At 35.7% G+C, this 25,206-nt stretch overlaps 1 protein-coding gene across 1 annotated transcript in view; it reads left to right on the plus strand.

Annotated features, from left to right (window-relative positions):
* Window positions 1-25,206, plus strand: part of itpr2 (inositol 1,4,5-trisphosphate receptor, type 2) — a 115,308-nt gene that overhangs the window by 26,333 nt on the left and 63,769 nt on the right. The window contains 29 exon segments of the mRNA XM_048169074.1: window positions 1,119-1,169; window positions 3,156-3,304; window positions 3,796-3,895; window positions 3,981-4,144; window positions 4,810-4,951; window positions 5,043-5,201; window positions 5,281-5,453; window positions 6,881-7,000; window positions 7,151-7,196; window positions 7,198-7,334; window positions 7,440-7,691; window positions 7,800-7,947; window positions 9,551-9,698; window positions 9,821-10,008; window positions 11,728-11,848; window positions 11,972-12,023; window positions 12,717-12,885; window positions 12,999-13,166; window positions 14,149-14,238; window positions 14,379-14,504; window positions 14,684-14,806; window positions 14,954-15,154; window positions 15,487-15,729; window positions 16,540-16,665; window positions 16,837-16,965; window positions 17,100-17,220; window positions 18,775-18,953; window positions 19,388-19,530; window positions 21,142-21,250. Of these exon segments, the coding sequence (XP_048025031.1) occupies window positions 1,119-1,169; window positions 3,156-3,304; window positions 3,796-3,895; window positions 3,981-4,144; window positions 4,810-4,951; window positions 5,043-5,201; window positions 5,281-5,453; window positions 6,881-7,000; window positions 7,151-7,196; window positions 7,198-7,334; window positions 7,440-7,691; window positions 7,800-7,947; window positions 9,551-9,698; window positions 9,821-10,008; window positions 11,728-11,848; window positions 11,972-12,023; window positions 12,717-12,885; window positions 12,999-13,166; window positions 14,149-14,238; window positions 14,379-14,504; window positions 14,684-14,806; window positions 14,954-15,154; window positions 15,487-15,729; window positions 16,540-16,665; window positions 16,837-16,965; window positions 17,100-17,220; window positions 18,775-18,953; window positions 19,388-19,530; window positions 21,142-21,250 (4,077 nt within the window).

The following is a 25,206-nucleotide window of genomic DNA, read 5'->3' on the forward strand; positions in this document are numbered from 1 at the left end:
CTCATTTTTTGCATAAAATTGTTACATTTCTCAGTTTAAACATTTGTTGTTATCTATGTTCTATTGTGAATAAAATATTGGCTCATGTGATTTGAAAGTCTTTGTTTTCATTTTATTCAAATTTAAAAAAACGTCCCAACTTTTCCGGAATTCGGGTTATATACTGTTTATTATAGACATCAAGGAAATTGAGGACAAATATTTCTCATTAAATTCTCCCAAGACCAATCTGAGATATGATAATATTCCATTTCATTTTATAGGTCTGTATTTTTACTGTATGTCAACAATAGTCTAATTTGTGTTGGACTAAATACCTGAAAAACATCTTGATACTTTTTTGTTTTTTTTGCTTTTATGGATGCATTTGTACTGTACTTGTAGCGCTTTGAGTTTAAGAAAAACGCATTATAAATAAAATGTATTATTATTATAATTGTTATTAATACTTATGTGACATACTATACTGTTCAAAAGTTTGGAGTCAGTAAGATATATATATATATTTTTTGTAAGAATTTAACACTTTTATTCACTTTGATCAAAAGTGACAGTAAAGACATTTATAATGTTACAAAATATTTCTATTTCTATTTCAAATAAATGTTGTTGTTCTTTTGAACTTTCTATTCATTAAATAATCCTGAAAAAAATATCTCTCTGTGGCAGGAATGAATTACATTTTAAAATATATTCAAATTATTTTAAAAGAATAGTAAATCACAATATTGCTGTTTTTTGTGTGTGTTTTTGTTCAAATAAATGAAGGCTTGGTTAAAAAAACAAACAAAAAAATCTTTCAGACCCAAACTTTTGAACGGCAATGTACATGCATATGAGAATTTAGTTCTCTTAAACTATAAAAAATTAACCTCTGTGTAATAAAATGTTCTTCTAGTGGGGTTTATTATTATATTTTATAGTTGTGAGAGTGCAGAAGATGGGCTGCAGGTGGCAGTCTTCTCAATGTTATTGTCACATAGAATCAGTCACAGCCATCCACTGTGCACAGGGCAGACAGAGGGCTTATTGTCTAAGATAAAAATGCTGAAAGAATCTGCCTTTGTCTGTGTGTGTATGTCGTAGGGCCTTCATAAACGCTTCTGGCTCTGTTTCAGGTGAATCCTGATTTTAAAGATCGAACAGACAGTATCAGCACCAAAAATGAGGTAAGTCATACCTCACATGGATGCCAGCCTACACAATGGAACTAGGACTGCAAGGAATTTCACAGAAAGCTCTGCTGAGTTCCACAGAAGATTTTTTTTCCCCATTCACCAGAATTCCACACATTTTTTTCCTCACAATCACAGCAGAAAGTGTAACACAAGTTTGCAAACTCATGTCCTGGACCTAGCGTACGATAAAACACTGATGCGAGACTTTAAAGTATTAAAGCGAAAACAGCCGTAACGAATAGATTGTATATGAAAGAATCACATTTGCAGATTGTGTTAAACTTTAGGTGAAGTTTTGCTTCTGACTCGCTCTGCTTAAGCGAACAGAACCCGTTCTGCCTCGGATACACAGCATTGCGGCTCAGCCCAACTCTCCTGCACAACTTCACTATTATGTAATCTGTTTCTCTCCCTTCCTTCACGCTGCAACAGACAGACTCGCACAACTCCTCGTCCTCCTACTCTCCGGAGATTTTTTTTTTTTCTTCAGCCTGCATCACGCACTGCACCTTTCCGCTGTATTAGCATTCTGCTTCAGCAGCCTCACAGACAAACACACTCGCACACACGCGCAGAGGGGGCTCCTTACATAATGTCTGAATCTGGGGGTGCCCCGTGAGAGTCAGGCAGACGTGCTGTCTGCTTCCGTGGAGGAGTGAGTCAGAGGAGCTGCAGAGAGTCAGAGCAGAGGAGAATTTATAATGCTGCTCTCCAAATAGCCCTCCATCAAAACAGTCTGTGCCACAGATGCAGTCCTGCATAATTTTCTCACTGTAGATGACCTCTGGGTTTTTCTCTGGATTTCCATTATAGGAATTCCAGGTGCAATGCTGTCGATTTATGCTGAAAATTATTCCTACACATTCCTCAGTTTTTAAAAACAAGCACAAATATTTTTGCAGTAGTGCACTTACAATGGAACTATAAAGTGCAAGATTTTGCACAGGAAATACACGTTAATAAAAGTATAGCCACAAGACATAAACACTGTCTATTTTAACATGAGTTAAATTAGTGTTAAACATTAAACATTAGTGTTATGTGTTATCGTGAAATCCTGTCATGATTTAAGAAAAATAAGTGTTGCACATTGCTGCTTTTAAATGCTTTGCCCCATAGACTTCCACTGGGATTGCATCACTATTATTTTTATTTTATTTTATTTTATTTTATTTTATTTTATTTTATTTTATTTTATTTTATTTTATTTTATTTTATTTTATTTTATTTTATTTTATTTTATTTTATTTTATTTTATTTTATTTTATTTTATTTTATTTTATTTTGCAGTGGGACCAGTTTGAGGCAGTGCTAATATCATTCAGATACTATTATAGTATCTCAGACTATTGTTTTTATTAATAGTTTGAATTAATTTTTATTTTTAATTTTTGTTTTGTTTTGTTTGTCATATTTATTTTATGTCTGTATAGTTTGTATTAATTTTATTTCAGTTTTATTTTTAGTTATTTTAGTTCATTTTACATAAATGAAAATGAGAAATGTTTCCTTGGCAACTATTGGAAGTTTGTTTATATATATATATATATATATATATATATATATATATATATATATATATATATATATATATATATATATATTTTTTTTATATATATATATATATATATATATATATGTGTGTGTGTGTGTATGTATATATATATATATATATATATATATATATATATATATATATATATATATATATATATATATATATATATATATATATTCACTTAACATTTATTTTATTACAAAAATGTTTTTAATGGTTTTACGTTTAGTTAATTATAATAACCCTGGTTTGAGGTCCCTCACCCTAAATTTTTTTCATGTATAAAATAATAAAAAAATAAAAATAACAAAAAAAATCATATAGTTACCTATACGTGCAGATTCAGTGTACTTGCATTGTCTTATGTGGCTCTTTATTCACCAATGTGACCTTCCTCTGTCTCTCTGTGCAAACATCAGACCAACACAGACTCATTGTACTCTAAAAAGAAGTGGCAGGCTGACAAGATCCCCTACACCCTCGTTGCAGTGCCCCACGGCAATGACATCGCCTCTCTCTTTGAATTGGATGCCACCACCTTACAGCGGGCAGACTGCCTGGTTCCCAGGTTAGTTCCTGTACACCAAAATAACTTTCATCCAGGAAAACCCTCTGAGAATGCAAAACAGTTTCACAGTGGATTTACATTTAGATTTGCATTTATTTGTTTAGCATATACTTTTATCCACAGTGAGGAACAGTACAAGGAATCCCCCTTACAGAGGCAATACATACTTCCAAAATTGGATAGAAGTGCAAGCTAAGAGATGTAGGTGTGAAAAAATTGCAGTACAGGTTTGCAGGACAAGTGGTTTCAATGCATTCAAGTGCTCACAAAGCCTTTTAGAGCAACCTTTTGGATTTTAAAATGTACTTACGAAACCATTTGTCAAGGTTAGGTGTTTTATTGAAGTGCTATCGATGGAATAGGGGTCCACACTATGCTGCATGTACTGTTTGGTATTTCCTGTAGATCAAACATCAAAGAATGACGCTAACAACAGTAAGTTCATTGGTACATCCCTTGAAAATATGTACCTTTTTTTTTTTATTATTCAGGAACTCATATGTGAGACTCAGGAACTTGTGCACAAACACCTGGGTGACCAGTACTAACATTCCTATTGATGTTGAGGAAGAACGGCCCGTTATGCTCAAGGTTGTTTATTTCCTTCCATTATAATTTGAAGAAAAATTATCCTTGTCAATGAAAGCTCATGTCATTTCTCTCTTTATTCATACAGATCGGCACCTGCCACATGAAGGAGGACAAGGAGGCGTTCTCCATAAATTCTGTCCCCCTGTCAGAGGTCAGAGACTTGGACTTTGCCAATGATGCCAACAAGGTCCTGGAGTCGTTTGTGCGTATATTGGGTATCAGCAATTTCGCAGCAGCAAATGAACGCAGGTAATGTCATACTTACTGGAGGCCTTTTGAATGTGTAAAGGTCTGGTCACATTAGCCTTCATTGTGTGGTCACAATGGACCTTTTCTTTTCACATTAGCAAAAACAGGTCCATTGTCAATAGCATGCACCCTTAAAAGTAAAGGTTCTTTATTGGCATCAATGTTTCCATGAAGAACCTTTAACATCTATGGAAACTTTCCACTGCCCAGAAGGTTATTTATAGTGGAAAAAAAGAACATCTTTAGATAGAAAAAATTGGTTCTTTTATGAACTGTTCAATGAAATGTTCTTTGCGAAACCCAGAATGGGTCGTCTATGGTATCGCTGCAAAAAACTTTATTTTTTAGGTAGAGATGTATGTCTCTATGTACATGTCCAATCAAGCAGCTTTTCTGTTGGTCAGCACAGCAATTTCAAGTGACCAACTTGAACATGAGCGAAATCTGCACATGAAACTTCTAATTTTGTGGATTCCTATTGGAATTACTGGAAAATGTTGTAGAGGAACAGTAAATGTGACCTCACCTTTAGGATAGATGTTCCGGTGGGCATCTAGATATATATTTCAAGTGATATAAGCAAAGGATTGTTATGCAGTAAATGAGATCACCATTATACATTCATAGTTTTAAAAACAGACTTGCTCTTACGTTTTTACGTTCAGGTTTACCATTAAGCTGTTGGAAGATCTGGTCTTCTTTGTGTGCGAAGTGCCGAACAACGGCCAGGACGTGCTGTCTGTGGTCATCTCAAACCCCAACAGAGAGAGGCAGAAACTCATGAGAGAGCAAAACATCCTGGCACAGGTTTGTTTAAACGGTGAACTCACAGCAACTTGATTCTTTAAGGATCATCAATTTCATGTCAGATTTCTGACTGTAATATTTATGTTTGCAGATCTTTGGAATTCTTAAAGCCCCTTTTTCAGAGGTTAAAGACTCGCCAATGCCGAAGCTGGAAGATTTGGGCGAGCAGCGCAACTCTGCATTCAAGTACATGCTACAGCTGTGTTACAGAATCCTGCGCCATTCCCAACAAGACTACCGCAAGAATCAGGCAAGGAACATCTTCAATGATCAACTCCAATTAAATCAGTCAATGTATGAGACTAATACATGTGTCCTCTTCATCACAGGAGTACATAGCCAAGAATTTTTCAATTATGCAGGCTCAGATTGGCTATGAGATCCTGGCCGAAGACACAATCACTGCTCTTCTGCACAACAACCGCAAGCTGTTGGAGAAGCACATCACAGCGCGTGAGATTGAGACCTTTGTCAAACTTCTGCGCAGGAACCGAGAGCCCAGGTCTGACACAGAGATTTAGACATCCACTCTAATGTTTGAAACTAACCACTACTGGCAGAATGTGCTAAAGGAATCGTAAAGCAATCTCTAAGGAAAACTAATTTCTGTAATTTGGAACCAATTATATTGAGATCAAATTAGAGATTTTCTTTGACATTCTAATATACTGTAATTATTTTAAACAAAAATGTGATGCATAAAAAGGAACCACATTTATTTTAATTTTATTTGAAAACTTTTGTAACAATGTAGGGGAGAGCGGGGTAAGTTGTCATACTGTTCATAACTCCAAAACTAGAGGCTCTATTTCAAAAATCAAATAGCCACTTTGTGTGACGACTTCTTCTATAGTCAACTTCCTGTTCACATGTGGTCAAGATCGCTCTAATCTGAGGTTAGCACAATTTTCTTATTTTTTGTCTTAAAAAGTAAAAAATTTGCACTTTAAATTTTATGCAATACAACTTTGTTAGATATGAATGTTAAAAATTATTATTTTGCGCAACATAGAGGAGACAATAACGTGTCTTTTGATACTTTAGCTGACGTGTTATGTTGAGCGAACCTTGAGATTTAGCCAACAATAGCACACGTCAGTTTGGGGCAAGTTGTCTCAATGACTTTGGGGCAAGTCGTCACGTGTGACAACTTGCCCCAGTACAAATAAACGCATATAACATGCTCAAAAAAGAGGTTCAACATGTTAAGTCAGTTATGTTCAGAGATGAAACATTTTAAGTTAAGCGAGTTATCTGCAGTATTCCATTCAGTTATCATGGATCTATGTGCAAGCCAGAGAAAGTTTGAGTTTAAAGTTCAAAGTAAACTGGTCTTGCCACTTAATGTGTTTTGATTGAAATGTGTATTGTTTGGATTGAAATAATAGTTTTTCCAAATTCTCTAGGCATGATTGTTTATATTTCCTGTTCTGGTTTGAATTAAAAAATTTTAATCAATAATAACAATTAAGTAGTTGTGTTCTTATTTTTAGATAATCTAGTGCGACAACTTACCCGCCGATGGGGCAAATTGTCACAATTGCACATTCTCTATTCAACAGTCTACAACTCCGTAATGAGATAAGATATGAAAATGTAATGAAAACAACATATGTGCCCAAGACTTCCTTCTTTCGTTTGATATGACATTTATACCATTGTGATGTATGGTACTCAGTAAATGTTAGTGTGACAACTTACCCCGCTCTCCCCTAAAGGTCTTTATCGTGACTTTTGATTAATTTAATGCATCCTTGCTGAATAAAAGTATTAATTTCTTTAAAAAATAAATGTACTGACCCCAAACTTCTGCACAGTATTGAACATTTAGATGTGATTCTTGCATTTGATATACTGTAAGTACCATTTTCACATTGGTTAGAAGTGGTTTCAAAGTTAACAGGATGTTTCTTGTGCATTTTCCCCCAGGTTTCTGGATTATTTGTCTGACCTGTGTGTCTCCAACAAAACAGCCATTCCTGTCACTCAGGAGCTGATTTGCAAATTCATGTTGAACCCCATCAATGCAGACATCCTTATTCAGACCAAGTAAGAGCTCCTCTGTGCTGCCTTCTGAGATTAGCTGTATAACAATGACTCAGAATAATTGGATTAAACTGCAATAACAGTATACAGCTATTGACAAGGTCATTTTGCTTTTTATGTTAAGATATATGACAAGGGCTTGTGTTTCTTTAGACTGATCCCACACACAGAGACGTCCCTAGAGTCCATCTTTAATCCAGGAGGATGGTGATGATGAAGAAGTGTGGCTATACTGGATTGATAACCACAAAGAGCCTCATGGGAAGTCCATCCGCCACCTGGCTCAGGATGCCAAGGATGGACAAAAGATGGATGTTGACATCATCACCTATTATAGGTGAGTTTAACTTTTATTTTAGGCAGGTTGCTTGATTCATTTTAAATTGAAGTATTTATGAATGTTTATACAGCTGTGTCAAGTGTCCTATCCGTTCTCTTGCAGGTGTCAACTCAATCTCTTTGCTAAAATGTGCCTGGACCGGCAGTATCTGGCCATCAATCAGATTTCCAATCAGCTGCCAGTGGATCTAATCCTGCGCTGCATGTTTGATGACTGTCTGCCTTACAACCTGCGTGCCTCATTTTGTCGTCTAATGCTGCACATGCACGTGGACCGCGACCCACAGGAGGCCGTGGTGCCCGTTCGCTATGCACGTCTCTGGACCGAGATACCCTCCAAGATCTCCGTCAATGAGTAAGATGGAAGCCACTTTTTTCCAGTGTTGCTTCTCGCATCACATGGCTGTATTTATAAGACTGCTTTGTGTTGTTTGGCTTGTCTGAATGTAAATTTGGTCCACAGGTATGACTATGAGTTCAGAGACACGTCTAGAGAGGAGATGAAGAGAAAGTTTGCCCCTACTATGCATTTCGTGGATGAATATCTCAAAGATGTTGTCAGTCAGCCTGATCCATTTGGAGACGGAGAAAAGAATGAATTGACACTTGAGGTGAGATGACGTTTGGTTCCTGTAGCAGTTCTCACACATGTAATTTTCCATTATTGTGAACAGAAAACCATACCGAAATACTACAACATTGTTTCCTGGTCTACTACTCAGTAACACCGCTTCTGAATCTACAGCGCGAAACGTACAGCCTGATGATTCCCGAATTAATGACTTTGTATTGATTCAAAACCATACAGCACAAACTGTGCAGTCCAATTCCTGAACTGTTAACTCTTATAAGCTGCTTTTTTAGTGATTCAAATTTAACCATACAGTGTGACTTGTGTAGTCAATGAATGACTCTTAAGGAGTTGGTTATTCAGTGAATCAAAAGCATACAGTGTGATCAGTGTAGTCCGATTCCCAAATGAATGACCCTTATGATTTTTTGTTGTTGTTGATAAGTCTAATCTGTCCATGCAACAAAAATGTTGTAGTCCAGCTGATTCCTGAACAGACTCTATTGAATTGGTTCTTTGTAGTGAATCAGAATCATACAGTGCAAACAGTGTAGTTCAATTCACAAACTAATGATTCTTATAAGTTGCTTTTTTTAAGTGAATCAAATTCCCCTGTACAGCGTGACTGGTGTAGTTCAGATGACTCCTGATCAAATTACTCTTATGAGTTTGATCTGTTGAGTGGATCAAAACAAAAAGAATGGCTATTGTTGTCTGATTCCCAATTTAAAGGGTTAGTTCATCCAAAAATGAAAATTATGTCATTTATTACTCACCCTCATGCCGTTCTACACCCGTAAGACCTTCGTTGATCTTTGGAATACAAATTAAGATATTTTAGTTGAAATCCGATGGCTCAGTGAGGCCTCCATAGGGAGCAATGACACTTTCTCTCTCAAGATCCATAAAGGTACTAAAAACACATCTAAATCAGTTCATGTTCGTTCAGTGGTTCAATATTAATATTATAAAGCGATGAGAATATTTTTGGTGCGCCAAAAAAACAAAATAACGACTTATTTAGTGATGGCCGATTTTAAAACACTGCTTCATGAAGCATCGGATCATAATTGAATTATTATAAACTGCTTTTTTAGTGAATCAAATCTATTCATACAGCATGACTGGTGTATTCCGACCGATTCCTTAGCAAATGACTCTAAAGAGTTGGTTTTATTTAGTGAATCAAAAACACAGCATGACCAGTGTAGTCGATTCCCAAATGAATGACCTTATGAGCAATTTTTTTGGGAGATCAAATCCATCTGTATACATTGGAACAGTGAAGTCCAACGGATTTCCAAACAAATGACTTTGTTCTTTGTAAAGAATTAAAACAACACAGCACAACCAGTGTAGTCCTTATGAGCTGACTCTTTTATTTTTAGTGAATCACGTCACGTCATGTTTTACTTGATGCTTGTGACATCTAAATCGGTGTAGTTAGTGACAGTGTTTACATCTATTATACTGCTGTTTATTTTGTATTTGTGTGTCAGGTCTGATATTTTTCCTGAGCATATAATATGATGTGTCCAGAGGACAGGGCAGATTGGCTGCATTAGTTCTAACCAGAATACCAATGATTCACACTCTAACACTTTGAATTTTAATGGCTTTGCTTCTGTCTGTCTCTCTCACAGGTGGTCCACCTGGCACGTAACCTGGTCTACTTTGGCTTCTACAGCTTTAATGAGCTCTTGTGCCTCACACGCACCCTGCTGGCCATCCTGGACATTGTCCAACCCACATTCACATTTATGTCCAAACTCAACAAGAGCCCTGAGGGAGGTGAGACCACATTTTAAAGTTGTCTATTTTCACTCCAGTAAAGCTTCTTCAGTATTTGTTTTACAAGATTAATAGCTGTTTGTACTCGAGGCATTGTAACACTTCAGGCTGTGTTTGTGTAGGTAATAATGTCATGCGTACCATCCATGGTGTGGGTGAGATGGTGACTCAGATGGTTCTGAGCAGAGGCTTGATGATGGCCCACTGTCTCCCCGATGCTCAGCCAATCCACGGAAAGCAAATCTGTCTCCCTGACAACGAGAACGTCATGGTGATGGACACCAAGCTCAGGATTATTGAGATTCTGCAGGTGATTCTCAGGATCACAGATTGTTGTAAATCTATTGGAATGAACTAAATGTATTAGTCACACTACACAAAACTCAAGTTTATCTCCTCCACACTGTTGAAGAAAAGTTTTTTTTAAATTATAATAAAGGGTTAGTTCACCTTTGAAACACAAATAAAGATATTTTATCCATTGAAAGTCAATTCACCTAAAACTCTGACACTTCAAAACATTCATAAAGAGATTGAATCCATCTGAATTGAATTGGTTTCGTCTAAGTCTTCTGAAGAGACATGATCACTTTTTTTGATGAACATATTTAAAGGTGCCCTAGAACTTTAAAAAAAAAAATTGTAATATAAGTCTAAGGTGTCCCCTGAATGTGTCTGTGAAGTTTCAGCTCAAAATACCCCATAGATTTTTTTAAATTCATTTTTTTAACTGCCTTTTTGGGGCATAATTAGAAATGAGCCGATTCAGGGTGTGTGGACCCTTTAAATCCCGTGCTCCACGCCCCAAGAGCTCGCGCTTGCCTTAAACAATATAAAAAAAAAGTTCAAACAGCTAATATAACCCTCAAAATGGATCTTTACAAAGTGTTCGTCATGCAGCATGTCTAATCGCATAAGTACAGTGTTTATTTTGATGATTACATTGATTCTGAATGAGTTTTAGGCTATGCTCCGTGGCTAACGGCTAATGCTACACTGTTGGAGAGATTTATAAAGAATGAAGTTGTGTTTATGAATTATACAGACTGCAAGTGTTTAAAAATGAAAATAGCGACGGCTCTTGTTTCCATGAATACAGTAAGAAACGATGGTAACTTTAACCACATTTAAACAGTACATTAGCAACATGCTAACGAAACATTTAGAAAGACAATTTACAAATATCACTAAAATATCATGTTATCATGGAATCATTTCAGTTATTAGTGCTCCATCTGCCATTTTTTGCTATTGTCCTTGCTTGCTTACCTAGTCTGTTGATTCAGCTGTGCACATCCAGACGTTCTGCCCTTGTCTAATGCCTTTCATCCAGACGTTAATACTGGCTGCCCTTGTGTAATAACTCAATCATGGGCTGGCATATGCAAATATTGGGGCTTACACCCCGACTGTTACGTAACAGTCGGTGTTATGTTGAGATTCGCCTGTTCTTCGGAGGTCTTTTAAACAAATGAGATTTATATAAGAAGGAGGAAACAATGGAGTTTGAGACTCACTGTATGTCATTTCCATGTACTGAACTCGTGTTATTTAACTATGCCGAGGTAAATTCAATTTTTGAATCTAGGGCACCTTTAAAGGCACAATATGTAATTTTTCGCCTCTAGAGGTCGCTATTCAAAACAAAGGCGTAGCTTGATGATGCCTTGATTTTGTGGAATCAACATTGTGGATTTAAACATTCTTAGAAACATTTGGGAAAATGTCAGTACACAAGTCAACAAAATATTTAACATTGTTCTAGTGGATATTTTAATCCAAAAATCTTACATATTGTGCCTTTTTAATTTAGGTTTTTATTCACATATAACATTGATCAGCTGACATACATAGAGCACTCAAGATTTGGTAAACAGAAGCTCAAGACTTGGATTAAACCACTTGATTCATATGGATTTATTTTACAATCTTTTTATGAATGTTTTGAAGCGTTTGGGTGGACTGTCCTTTAAATGTTGGCATCATTTGATCATTTTATCATTTCACATTTCATCTTTTTCTTTTATAGTTCATTCTGAATGTGCGTCTCGATTACCGCATCACCTATCTGCTGTCTATCTATAAAAAAGAGTTTGGTGACCAGACTTTGGACACTTCTGCCTCGGTAACGGAAGTTCCTGTCATGGCTGGTGAGAGACATTTAATGATGTTTAATATAGTAAACATTCTTTTTACAGATACCAGTTAAGGAGTTTATTCTTGTTTTAAGGCTGTGTATGTGTATGTTTTAATATTCCTATCGCATATTCCAGAGCCAAACATTGAGGAAATTGCAGAGAAAGCAGAGAATATGTTTTCGGGAAGGTGAGGGAATGATTATTTGCCTTGTGTTATTTGAATGTTTATTTGGGATGTGTTTGGTGCTTAAGAATGAACTATTGCAATAGCTGGATTGATATTGGCACCGATACTGACTTTTTAAAAAATGGATTAGTTATCAGTTGGACATAACCAAATCAAAATTGATAGTGTATGTTAATCATAATTGCTGTCAAGCTCCAAAAGAAACAAAAACCACTATGAAAGTATATTCTATAACTATATTCTTAAGTCACATGAGACCTTTATGAGAAACAGGCTGAAATTTCCACTACTGTTTGTTTGGAGATGGTACATTTAATGCTTTTTAAGCTCACCAAGGCTTAATTAATGTGATTAAAAGTACAATAAAAACAGTAATACTTTGAAATATAAAATATAAAATCTGACTTGCTGCTCAAGAAAGATTTCTTATTATTATCAATGTTGAAAACAGTTGTGCTGCTTAATATTTGTGTGGAAACTGTGATACATTTTCTAACCATAACAAAACAGTACAGTGTGCTGTCCTGTGTCCATTCGTGTCAAATACATAAATTGAATTAATTTAAACAAATAACAAACAAACAACAATATGAACAATTATGGCTGTTTAGAAATCCTGGACAGGACGCGTCCTGGGAAAATGGCACATATGGTCACCCTATTCAGTACTCAGTTGTGTTTTTGTGTTCACAGTGCTAAGGAGAGAAGCCCAGTGGACCTTGATGATGAAGGTGGTCAGACGTTTCTGCGGGTGCTCATTCACCTCATCATGCAGGACTACCCTCCACTGGTCTCCGGCTCTCTTCAGCTCATCTTCAAACACTTCAGTCAGAGAGCTGAAGTTCTGCAGGCCTTCAAACAGGTCTCACTCTCAATAATACTGTCTTCTTACTTATCAGACTGACACAAGATTTTAAATGGTCTGCTTTATTGATATAACCCAATATTTGGCAATTAATGGTATTTATTTTACAGGTCCAGTTGCTGGTTTCTGAGGAGGATGTGGAAAATTATAAGAAGATTAAGGCAAGTCTGGACCAGCTGCGTCTGACAGTGGAGAAGTCTGAGCTGTGGGTTGAGAAGAGTGGAGGTTACGGTGGTGAAGATATTGCTGAGAGTCAAAACAAAGAGCAGAATTTGGAGGTGTGCACCTACTTGCAGGAGAAACACTGGAAGCGTTTTGCTAAATTATAATGCAACAGATTTGCTTCTTCGCCACAGTGCATTGCGAATACAATGTAGAGATTACATTTAAAATCTTATTTTGTTATACTTTTTGATACACTGATTAATGTTTGATGTTAATTAATTCTGTGACCCTCAAAAGATGACTAATTATTTAGTTCTAATAATTGACCAATATTATATTACTGTATAAGTAATAAACTCATACTACCAATGATAGTAATATAATGTTCATAATACACATTGTTTTTACTCTTGTAGTTTAATAATTTTTTAATATTCATTATTATTCATTTTGATATTGTTAGCAGAACAGTGTTGTTATTGTGAACTAAATCTATTAAAAAACGTTTCTGTTAATTGAAATAAAGCTGAAATAAAATATTACATTTTTTTTAGTAATATAAACTTTATTTCTATTAGTTGGCAAAGCAAGATTTTTTAATTTTGAAATACTAAATCTACTAAAACTAAATTGAAATAAAACAAAGCTAAATAAAACTATTTAAAAAAAAAACCCAACAAAAATGAATAAAAATGACAAAAGCATAAATATAAATATAACATTTCTATTTTTTGTTTGTTGAAATACTAAAACTGCAAAAACTAAAATATAAAATATGAATAAATATATAAAATATAAATGAAGATAAATTAAAGATAATTAGAAATAGTTAAAAAACACAAAATTACTAAAACTTAAACTAAATTTAAAATGAAAAATTTAGTAATTACAAATATTAATAAATACTAATTAAAATATTAATAAATACTATATATAAATAATACTAAAATTGACACTGAAGCAGAAATAATGGAGTTAAATAGTTCTGCATATAAGTTATGAGACACTTAAACAAGAATAATCTGTATGAGTATCGGTCATAGTAAATCAAAAATCTGTGATGTTACCTGACTTTATGTAATTTCTGGTTTACAGGAAGCGGGTATCTTGAGCCCAGTGCAGGATGGGAGCAATAAACCTCAAATAGACAGCAACAAAGCCAACAACTACAAAATTGTGAAAGAGGTGGGAACTTTTTCACTCAATATTCCTCAGCTCCAAAGTGTACAAGTTTTATATATTACACAACAGCCGTATACACAGCAGAATTATCACTACATATAATGCCAGTCTCATGATTTTGTGTTTGATATTGTGTCTGACAGATCCTGCTGAGTCTCAGTAAACTCTGCTCTCCTGCTAAGAAAATTCGCGTGCAGCAGCAAAGGCTGCTGAAGAACATGGGAGCTCACACTGTGGTGCTGGACCTCCTCCAGATCCCATATGAGAAGGTGTGTGGACATTGAATCATGTGACCAGTTCAGTTTTTGATGGATTCCACAACAAGGCACTAACAAATGAATTCAGAAGTGGTTTAACCTCATCATATGCTACAGTAAAATGACTCTAGACTTGGAGATTATCATTTTGAGATTCTCATGCTGCCAAATTCTTGCTGCTCCATCTTCAGGGGGACGAAAAGATGGACGAGATCATGACTCTAGCCCACACTTTCCTTCAGTACTTCTGCAGAGACAACCCTCAGAACCAGGCGCTGCTGCACAAACACCTCAACCTCTTCCTCACACCCGGGGTGCGTTTTAATAGGACAAATTGATTTCACTTTGAGAAGGACCCTGTTAATGAGCATTACATGTCCTTGCAATTAATAATAGATTCTTTGGTGTTGAAAGGGAATTCTGATTCATATTTTATTTGATTCTGTCTTTGCTTCGATCAGCTTCTGGAGGCAAAGACCATGTGCTACATCTTCAGGAACAACTACCACCTGTGCAACGAGATCAGCGACCGTGTGGTGCATCACTTCGTGCACTGCATTGAGACCCACGGCCGTCACGTGGAGTACCTGCGCTTCCTCCAAACCATTGTCAAAGCCGATGGCAAATACGTGAAGGAATGTCAATGCAAAATCATGAATGAGGTGAGATGGAGTTTGAATTTAATGCAATTTTATGTGCACTTCAGATTCAAAACAAACATTATTCATATTCATAATACACATAATATTAAAATGATATTTTTTGCATTTTTTTTATGTAACTTTTTTTTTTTTTTTTTTTTTCAGTACGTTTTGAACTTTTCTTAAAAATGTGTATTTTGTAATAGCTATTCATACATTTTGAGAATATCTTAATATTCATTGTTGTATCACTCTCCACTAATTGCCCATAAACACTTCCATTCACAGGAAAGTGAATTTCTATAGTGTTCATTGTGATAAATCAGACATTGTGTGTTTGTTTTGGGCGGTAGCTGGTGAATGGAGGAGAAGACGTGTTGGTCTTCTATAATGACCGTGCCTCTTTTCCGGCGCTGCAAAATATGATGTCTTCTGGGCGGGATGAGAACGGGGCTCTGGCGTACCACATCACACTGGTGGAGCTGCTGGCAGCCTGCACCGAGGGCAAGAACGTTGATACCGAGCTCAAGTGCAACTCGCTTCTGCCACTTGATGATATTGTCAAAGTGGTCACAAACGACGGCTGCATTCCAGAGGTAACGGAACATTTACCCGATCTGAATGTTCTCTTGAAAAACTCACATATTTGCAAAGCGATATAGCTGTTGTATGTCATTTATGCATCCCAAAAAAAGCTAAAAGTTAAACACTCTTAAGAACATGTACAGTATTATGTTGAATTATTACTTTTATTCAAAAACAAAAAGATTTCCATTTCAAATAAATGCTGTTTTTGAACTTTGTTTTCAAAAAATCATAAATGTATTATGGTTTCCACAAAAATATTAAGCGGCACAACTGTTCTCAACATTGATGATGATAATAATAATACGAAATGTTTCATGTGCAACGAATCTGCATATCAGAATGATTTCTGAAGTATTGACATGATATAATAAAATAGAAGAGGATTAATTTACAATTATTACAGTTTTTGCTGTATTTTTGATCAAATAAATGCAGCTTAAGTTGAACATAAGAGACTTACCGACCCCAAACTTATATCTATATGTTGTATATATATATTGTTGTCTACACATTTAAAATTTATGAATGTTACTGCATTAGATTAAATAACACACCAATAAAATAATCATCAAAAATTTACTTTAAAGTGAAAAAGTGTGGCTCAATTGTCCTGATATATTTTAGGGCCAATGTATACCGTGGTACTGAATGATTACAGAGTACATATACTTTACCATGGTATAAAAAGTAGTATAATGCCCTAAAAACATAATAAACCACAATTTTATGCATAATATAACTATTTTTAAACCATTTTTTTTTTTTGGTAAGTGACATCAGCTAGCCATTTTTAAGCATTGTTTTTAATTCTTTTGCAGGTAAAAATAGCATATGTAAATTTTGTGAACCACTGCTATGTGGACACTGAGGTGGAGATGAAGGAGATCTACACCAGCAATCACATTTGGAAACTCTTCGAAAGTTTCCTTGTAGACATGGCCAGGGTGAGTTAAATGACACCAACTCTCTCTCTCTTTTTCTCTTTACCTCCCTCGCAATTTGTGAGGCGTAATTTATTATATACTGGGTTGAAGAGCTGTTTAAATCATCTGTGACTGATTTGTGCTTGCTATGTGGGTGAAAAAGCATCCTGAACTGTGATGATGTTGTTGTAGGTGTCTATCAGCACTACAGACAGGAAGCATGCTGACACATGCCTCGAAAAATACGTCACCGATACCATCATGGCCATCGTCAAGGGCTTCTTTGGCTCCCAGTTCTCTGTCAGCAACTCAAACCTTCAGGTAGAGGGAGAATGAGTTTGACCACAACTTATCTCATTCGTCTGACGTGGAGAGGAGACATATTTGTCCTCTGTGAATCAGTCATATTAATGTGGTGTTACCTATGAAATATTTATACTGTATCTCTTCGTCAGGCCCATAATGCAACTTTCATTAAAGTGTTGCAGTCCGCCTGCAGACTCTACAACTGCACCTGGCTCAACTCCCTGCAGAAGACTAACATTGAGGGTTGCATCAAAACCCTTGCTGATGTGGGTAAGTTTCATTTCTTGCAGAGATGTGTCTTTTAACCCAAATATAAGGCCGGCATGTGACAGAGGTTTTTGGTTTGCATGTAAAATGCTATTTTTAATGAATGGTCATACCTGGTATAAAACTGCTTCCTGCTAATGAATCTTTTTGACATGTTTTTAAATATTGGCAATCCTCGATCAGATTTCAAAATTGCTGCAATAGGCACCTAATGAAATAAAAAATTAAGACATTTTATAGAAAAGCAATTTAAAACATTAAAATTTGAGAATTTAGTAAAGATAATTAAACAAATAAATATTAGATCAATAAAGGTAAATAAATTACATCAAATAGACTTTTTTCACACTAACAATTGTTAAAGGATTTTTTCACTTCAGAATTAAAATTTCCTGATAATTTACTCACCCCCATGTTATCCAAGATGTTTATGTCTTTCTTTCTTCAGTTGAAAAGAAATCAACATTTTTGAGGAAAACATTCCAGGATTTTTCTCCATATAGTGGACTTCAATGGCTACCAACGGGTTGAAGGTCCAAATTGCAGTTTCAGTACAACTTCAAAGAGCTCTACACGATCCCAGCCGAGGAATAAGGGTCTTATCTAGTGAAACAATCTGTCATTTTCTAAAAAAAAATAAAAATTTTATATTTTTTAACCACAAATGCTCATCTTGCACTAGCTCTGTGATGCACCACGCATTACATAATCATGTTGGAAAGGTCACGCATGACGTACCGCGGTAGGTTACAAAACTAATTTTCTCCTCCAATTTAAAAATCGTCTGACATATCGTCTCGGTACTTCCGCCTGCATTACGTCACGTGTGACCTTTCCAGCATAATTGCGTAATGTGTGGCGCACCACAGAGCTAGTGCAAGATGAGCATTTGTGGTTAAAAATTTATATAATTAAAAAAAAAAAAAAAAATTATTTTTTTTTTTTTAGAAATATTACCAATCGTTTTGCTAGATAAGACCCTTATTCATTGGCTGGAATGGTGTTGAGCCCTTTGAAGCTGCATTGAAATTGCAATTTAGACCTTCAACCCACTGGAAACTGTTGAAGTCCACTATATGGAGAAAAATCCAGGAATGTTTTCCTCAAAAACCTTAATTTCTTTTTGACTGAAGAAAGAAAGGACATTAACATCTTGGATGACAGCTTAGTTTTAATCCCTAGATTAATTCTGGATAGTCAGGTTTTAATATTTCACTTGATATATGTCTAAAGCTTGTGTTCACATACTCACTTTCATACAGTATTTATGAGGATAATAGCATTTACTTCAATAAGTACATCACACAAAAAGCATGCAACCTGCAAAATAAATAATGTATGAATAAGAAATGTATCTGTGGAAATATTCTCACAAAATTGTACCAGAAAATACAGAAGACTGTTTGAGATTATTAATTTGTTTAACATGTATTTGATGCATTTCCTATAAGAGAATGCGTAAAGGTTTTTTCATTAATTTGTAGTGAGGTTACAAATGTATTGTAGTCTAGAAATGTGTACATTTGTAAACGCTTTCCTCCTCCTAACCCTTCCCAGCCAAGAGTCGGGCCATCCCCATTCCAGTGGACCTGGACGGTCAGGTCAACGCCCTGTCGCTGAAGACACACACCAGCATGGTGCAACGTGCAGTGAAGGACTGGAAGCTGTCAACCCGTGGCCGTCCACGCAAGGAGCCCTTTGGTGCCCACGATTACAAGATCATTGAGAAACTGCAGGTAACGTTACCTTCAAAACCAAAACTGTCTCCTGTAATACACCCTCATCCGTGTAGTTTTCTCAAGGCAACTGACCAATTAGAATCAAGTACCGGAATACATGTTAGGTTATTTCAGCATTTTAAATGTGCTGCGACTTGTATTCCAAAGCAACTTAACTTAATTAACAGCAAACACGCAAAACTTGCAAAGTGCACACGTTTGGATTTGTGCCGAATGAGAAATGAGGTACAAATTTATTTGTATAACGTATTTCTCAAACACCCATAGTTTTTTTTTTATTTTATTTTTTCCACTTAACTTAACTTAATAAATTGGTTTAGGCTTTGCATTTATAATACGACAACGACTTAATTATAACTGTAATGGTACTTGTGTATGTTAAAAGCCTTTTGTCTATGACATTGATGATTTGACATGTGTATGTGTTTCAGGGAGTCGTTGCATATCTGGAGGAGCAGTTTAGTCCACGGGTACAAGCGGAGTTCTCTGTATTAGTAGACGTGCTGCACAGCCCAGAGATGCTGTTTCCCGAGTCTGCTCAGCTCCGCAGTGAGGATGGAGCCTTCATGTCGAAGTGAGACATGCACCCACATCTAACAAATTAAAGCTGTGCGTCATCCGCAATGAATATATTAAACAGGTCCAGTGGCAGTGTTAAAAATAGCCTTAGGTATAGGTATGACATTATAAATCCTTGAGAATTTCTATGTTTCCAAACATACATGTCAGCAACATCCTTAAATGATTGTTTATCGGTTAGAATTGAGAACATATTCATATATATACGTATATGTGTCGGACCTGGTTGTGCTGTGATTAGTATACCAGCAACATCATATATGAGCTATAAAATGTATTTGTTGTGAATGTGCCTGGGGTTCTGAGTTCCTTATATAAGCAATTTTAGATATACCTCTAAAATCACAGTAGGTCTGTGTTAGCGGTGCGCTTATACAAGTCTACACGGCTAAGATAAAACACATTTCCTGTTTTGTAGTCACATACATGTGTCATAGCTTTTTTTTTTTTTTTTTTTTTTTTTTTTTTGGTGATTCGTTCATTGAAATGATGTGACTTATGGAAATATATTGTGACAATTCACATACTTAAATGCGGTCCCTGATGATATGTGATAGTTTCATTTGCACCTAAAGTGTTAATAGTTTTCCTCAAATCTGGCTTGCAAATCAAGTGATTGTATTGACCGATATCAAATATGTGGATTGATGTACACTATGTAAACTACTGTTAAAAAGTTTGGGGTCAGTAAGATTTTTTTTTTATTTTTTAAAGATATTAATATTTTTTTGTTCAGCAAGGATGCATTAAATTGATCAAAATTGATAGTAAAGACTTATACATTGTTACAAAAAAATCCTGAAAAGAAATGTATCACGGTTTCCACAAAACCATCAAGCAGAACTTTGAGAAGAAGAAGAAGAAGAAGAAGAAGAAGAAATGTTACTTACATTTTAAAAATATTTAAATTGAAAACATTAAAATGTAATATTTCACAATATTGTTGTTTTTACTGTATTTTTGATCAAATAAATGCAGCCTTGGTGAGAATAAGAGACTTATTTGAACAGTAGTGTACTTTCAGTCCTAATGTATTTAAAGTGATAGTTCACCCAAAAATGAAAATTCTGTCATCATTTACTCCCCCTCAAGTTATTACAAACCTGTATGAATTTCTTTGTTCTGCTGAACACAAAGGAAAATATTTGGAAGAATGTTTGTAACCAAGCAGATCTCGCCCCCCATGGACTACCATAGTAGGAAAAAAATACTATGGTTGTCAACGGTGGGCGAGATCTGTTCCAAATATCTTCCTTTGTGTTCAGGGGGAGTAAATGATGACAGAATTTTCATTTTTGGGTGAACTATCCCTTTAAATACATTAGGACTGTTATACAAAATCCAGTTTGTGATGGTTTTAAATTTTTTTAAAATGGGACTTTTGTCTGTAATCTAGGAATACAATCTCAGCCATCATTACTCCACTAAAAATGAAGAATAATATGCTAGGTATGAGGTCAAATGAGTTGAAAACTCTGAAAATGTAGTTATTACAGTTAAATTCATAGTTATAAAATATTTGTAGTTGATGGTCAGGTGGCCATTTTGGTATTCCTGATTTATATTACAAGGTTATTGTTAAATATGATACTATATTTTCTTTCAGGCTTATCAAACACACCAAAAAACTGATGGAGAAAGAGGAGAAGTTGTGTATTAAGATCCTTCAGACTCTGCGAGAGATGCTGGATAGGAAGGAGACGCTTGAGGAGAAGGTAAGTGTGTTGAGAACCTTTCCATAACCTCATTTCAGCCTTTTTTTATTCCATGTTTTTCTTTATGAATGAATGAGTTCTCTTAGTCTTGAACCAAAATTATGACTCATCTTGTTCACAGAGTGTATGAAATGTACAAAAGTTTGGAATAATAAAGGTTTCTGAAAGAAGTCTCTTATGCTCACCAAGGCATTTATTTGATGAAAAATACAGTAAAAACAGTAATATTTTGAAATATTATTGCAACTTAAAATGTCTGTTTGCTATTTTTATACAATTAAAAATGTAATTTTAAAAAAGCTAAAACTGTTTTCAATATTGATTATAATAAGAACCATTATTAATAATTGAGCAGCAAATCAGCCTATTAGAATGATTTCTGAGGGATCATGTGACACTGAAGACTGGAATGATCCTGAAAATTCAGCTTTTCATCACAGGGATGAATTACATTTTAAAATGTAATAAATTACAAAAATATTAAATTGCGATAATATTTCACAATATTACTGTTCTTACTGTATTTTTCATCAAATAAATTCAGCCTTGATCATGAGACTTTTTTTTATATAAAAACAATAATTAAAAAAAACAATAAAAAAAATTTGACTGATAATGTAGAAAGGGGTTCCTAATACAACTTTCCACTAACTAACAATAAGAAGTAGCAGATCAGCTCATGTTGTATAGCATACATCAAATATGCACCTGCCACCTGTGATGTCATAATGCCCTCTAGGGATTGTTGATGCCATGCCAACAACCACCAGAAGAGGGCGCTAATGCCAAAACCAAGTACTGTGAACCTGATGACCCCTCCCAGAGTGTGAGAGTGTGCGTGTGTGTGCATATGCGGGCGTGCGAAGTGAAGCGCAGCTCTCGGGCCTCTGCAGTGTCGTTGGCATCTGTGGCAGGGTGAATGCTGGGAGTCCTAAAGCTCCAGACAGTTAATCAGCATTCAGCAGAGAAAGAGTCCCGCGCCGTTACATAAGCAAAGGCACATGAGGACACGCTCGTAGTGTTAGAGCAAGTAGCCAAATCACCCAGCACCACAAATCAATACTGCAGAGAGCTGACTACAGCTGAGCCTTGCACATAGGGAAAAAGAGAGCCAGAGAAAAATAAGAAGGAAGAGTAGGGAAAAAAAAGAATAAAGGACAGGAAAAACAGATTTGTTCCCAGATGTTGCATCATAAACATTATGACATTTATAGTCATCAGTGTTGTGGGTAATGCATTACAAGTAACTCGATTTATGTAATCAGATTACTTTTCAAGTAACTAGTAAAGTAACGCATTACTTTTAAATTTATAACTAAATATCTGAGTTACTTTTTCAAATAAGTAACGCAAGTTACTTTGTTTTCCCATTTATTGGCTGACAGCTCTCCTGTCCTCATGTTGAGAAGAATTGTAAGAGCAGAGCCATTGTGTGTAAACATGATGGTTATTGTAGTTCTAGACTAAATGTGAGCAGGCATTTACTCATCTCACTTGTACAAAACCAGATTCGGTTTTCCTCAAAATGAATAAAATCAGTTAAATGCAAAATCAGAACACTATGCAAACCTCCAACAAATATTTGTATGCATTTAATCTCACTTTATTGACCAATGTACTTGCTGTTGACCTTCGATGATTCAGCAAAAATGACTACATTTTTAGCATCCCTGCATCCTATTCTTCTGCAATCCAGAATTGCAGCACAGCTGAAAGGTTTGTTTGAGCTGCGCCCTCTACTGTACAAGAGTGAATTTGCATTTCCTTCAGCCTTTTTATTTCAATTTTGGTGAAAGGGCCTTTGCATTTGCCCAAAAATAGTTATTTTTTTATTATAAAAAAAAAGCCCAGCAGAGGTGAGAAAAAGTAACATAACACATTACTTTTCTTAAAAAGTAACTAACGCAATAAGTTACTTTTTAAAGGTGGGGTGTGTAATTTTTCAACAACACTGTTTGAAAGTTAGTCGGGCTGACACCAACAACAAACTTGTAACCAATCAGCATTAGGGGGCATATGATGGTCAAGGAGACAGAATGAGTAAGAGGGAGATTTGAAAAAGGAAAAAAAATGCAGAAAGAGAGATGATGAGACACAATACAAAACAGCTCAAAAAATACCCCGCGTTTATATTAGAAAAGCTTTCCAGTGCTGGAGAGAGCTAAGCGGGAAGGCCTGAAAACAGATGCGGAGGCTGCTTTGATTCGGCTTCACATGTGAGTAAAACTGGGTTTGAGTGTCATGATTGTCTGGAGCTGCTGTGCTGCTGGCGACTAACAATGAACACTTGTTTGTATTTACTCTTGTGTACTGTACATCCATTTTTTGTGCTTCCTTGTTGTTTGTTCATTATCTGTGCTTTATTTTCATGAAGCATTTTGTGGCACGTCAGCTGTGATAAACAGACATCCACTCTCGCATTGCGTGTGTAACAGTGGCCAGATAGTGAAAGTTGTGCAGGTAAACCACTGCACACTGACAACCACTAGAGAATGCGGTGTTTGGCGTCATTATCAGTGCACTCGCCTTGCCTGCCAGCAGCGGACTGGCTGGGGTTCGAGACCGACTCCGAGCAGGGTGGTTAGGATTGGAGGGTGAGTTTTGGAGGCGGAACAATGAAGAGAGGGGTGGGTTTGTTTTGGTTGATTTCAAATATCAACAGTGTTCAACAGTGTTGTTGAAAAAATACATACAGTGGGTACGGAAAGTATTTAGACCCTCTTAAATTTTTCACTCTTTGTTATATTGCAGTTCATTTTTTTCCCTCATTAATGTACACACAGCACCCCATATTGACAGAAAAACACAGAATTGTTGACATTTTTGCAGATTTATTAAAAAAGAAAAACTGAAATATCACATGGTCCTAAGTATTCAGACCCTTTGCTGTGACACTCATATGTGACCAGTCACGGAAAGTAGGGACACAAGTCGGTTTTGGGGGATTTTGAGTTATTCTCAGATTCTGAAAGTGCAGTCTCCAAGCTTTCCAACGATGTGTGACACATGGAAATCTGATAATATTTGGAGAAGTTGTGGCCATTTGAAGGTAGGCAATCAAGAAAGCTCAAGAGGGAGAAAAACCCCTTTAAAGTTTGTGCAGATCTCACCTGTTCTCACCTGCTGGGAGTGACAATAGGGCTCATTTACATCTCATTTAGATAAGCCATACCCCCTGTAAAGCTGCATGGACCGCATACTATTAATAATAAAGGTTAATGTGCATTGTAAATGTCAGTAATTTTTTTTTTTTTACTTTTATAAAAATGATTTAGAGGCTGAAATATGTGACTCTTTTGTCAAAACTCTATTTGAACTTGTGCATTGTAGATAACATGTTGCAAGACACTCCTTTAAAATCTGCCCATCATTTTTAATGTTATTATTTTAATGTTTATGTAAAGAAAAAGTACATATTGATGCTAATTTTATTTTTTATTTGCTGGTTTTCCACATAAAACTTGGTGAATTGACTTTTTGAACAGGATTCTATGATAACCGTGATCATTTTGGTCACTATAATCATGAAATGAAATGTTCTCACCTGAGAAGCCTGTTAAAGAAGAATAGGCAATCCAGGAAATAACTGGACTAACAGAGGCCAGAGATCGCTAACTATGGCTATTCAAAACACTTTTCAAGACAATAAATACACGATTGAGGCGATGTATGCATGTATTGACTGAATTTGCGTCTGAATAGCGCTGGCTCCGTGGGTGTGGCCGCATTAGCGGATAATGAGCTGAATCACGGACTTCTGACATGGCTCTCTTTTCATACAGATTACATAAACACAGAAGGTTTGTTTTCGATTTGACTTACACATTTTAAAACTTGACATTTCAACGTTTTTTCAGACATAAGTATAATTTTTTTATGATTAGTATTCACTAAGTTACAGTTCATTTTCTGAGAACTATCAGATTGGACTTCGTTCAGAGGGAGATGAGAGATCA

This window comes from Megalobrama amblycephala, linkage group LG19 (genome assembly GCF_018812025.1).
Source record: "Megalobrama amblycephala isolate DHTTF-2021 linkage group LG19, ASM1881202v1, whole genome shotgun sequence".
Classification (NCBI taxonomy): domain Eukaryota; kingdom Metazoa; phylum Chordata; class Actinopteri; order Cypriniformes; family Xenocyprididae; genus Megalobrama; species Megalobrama amblycephala.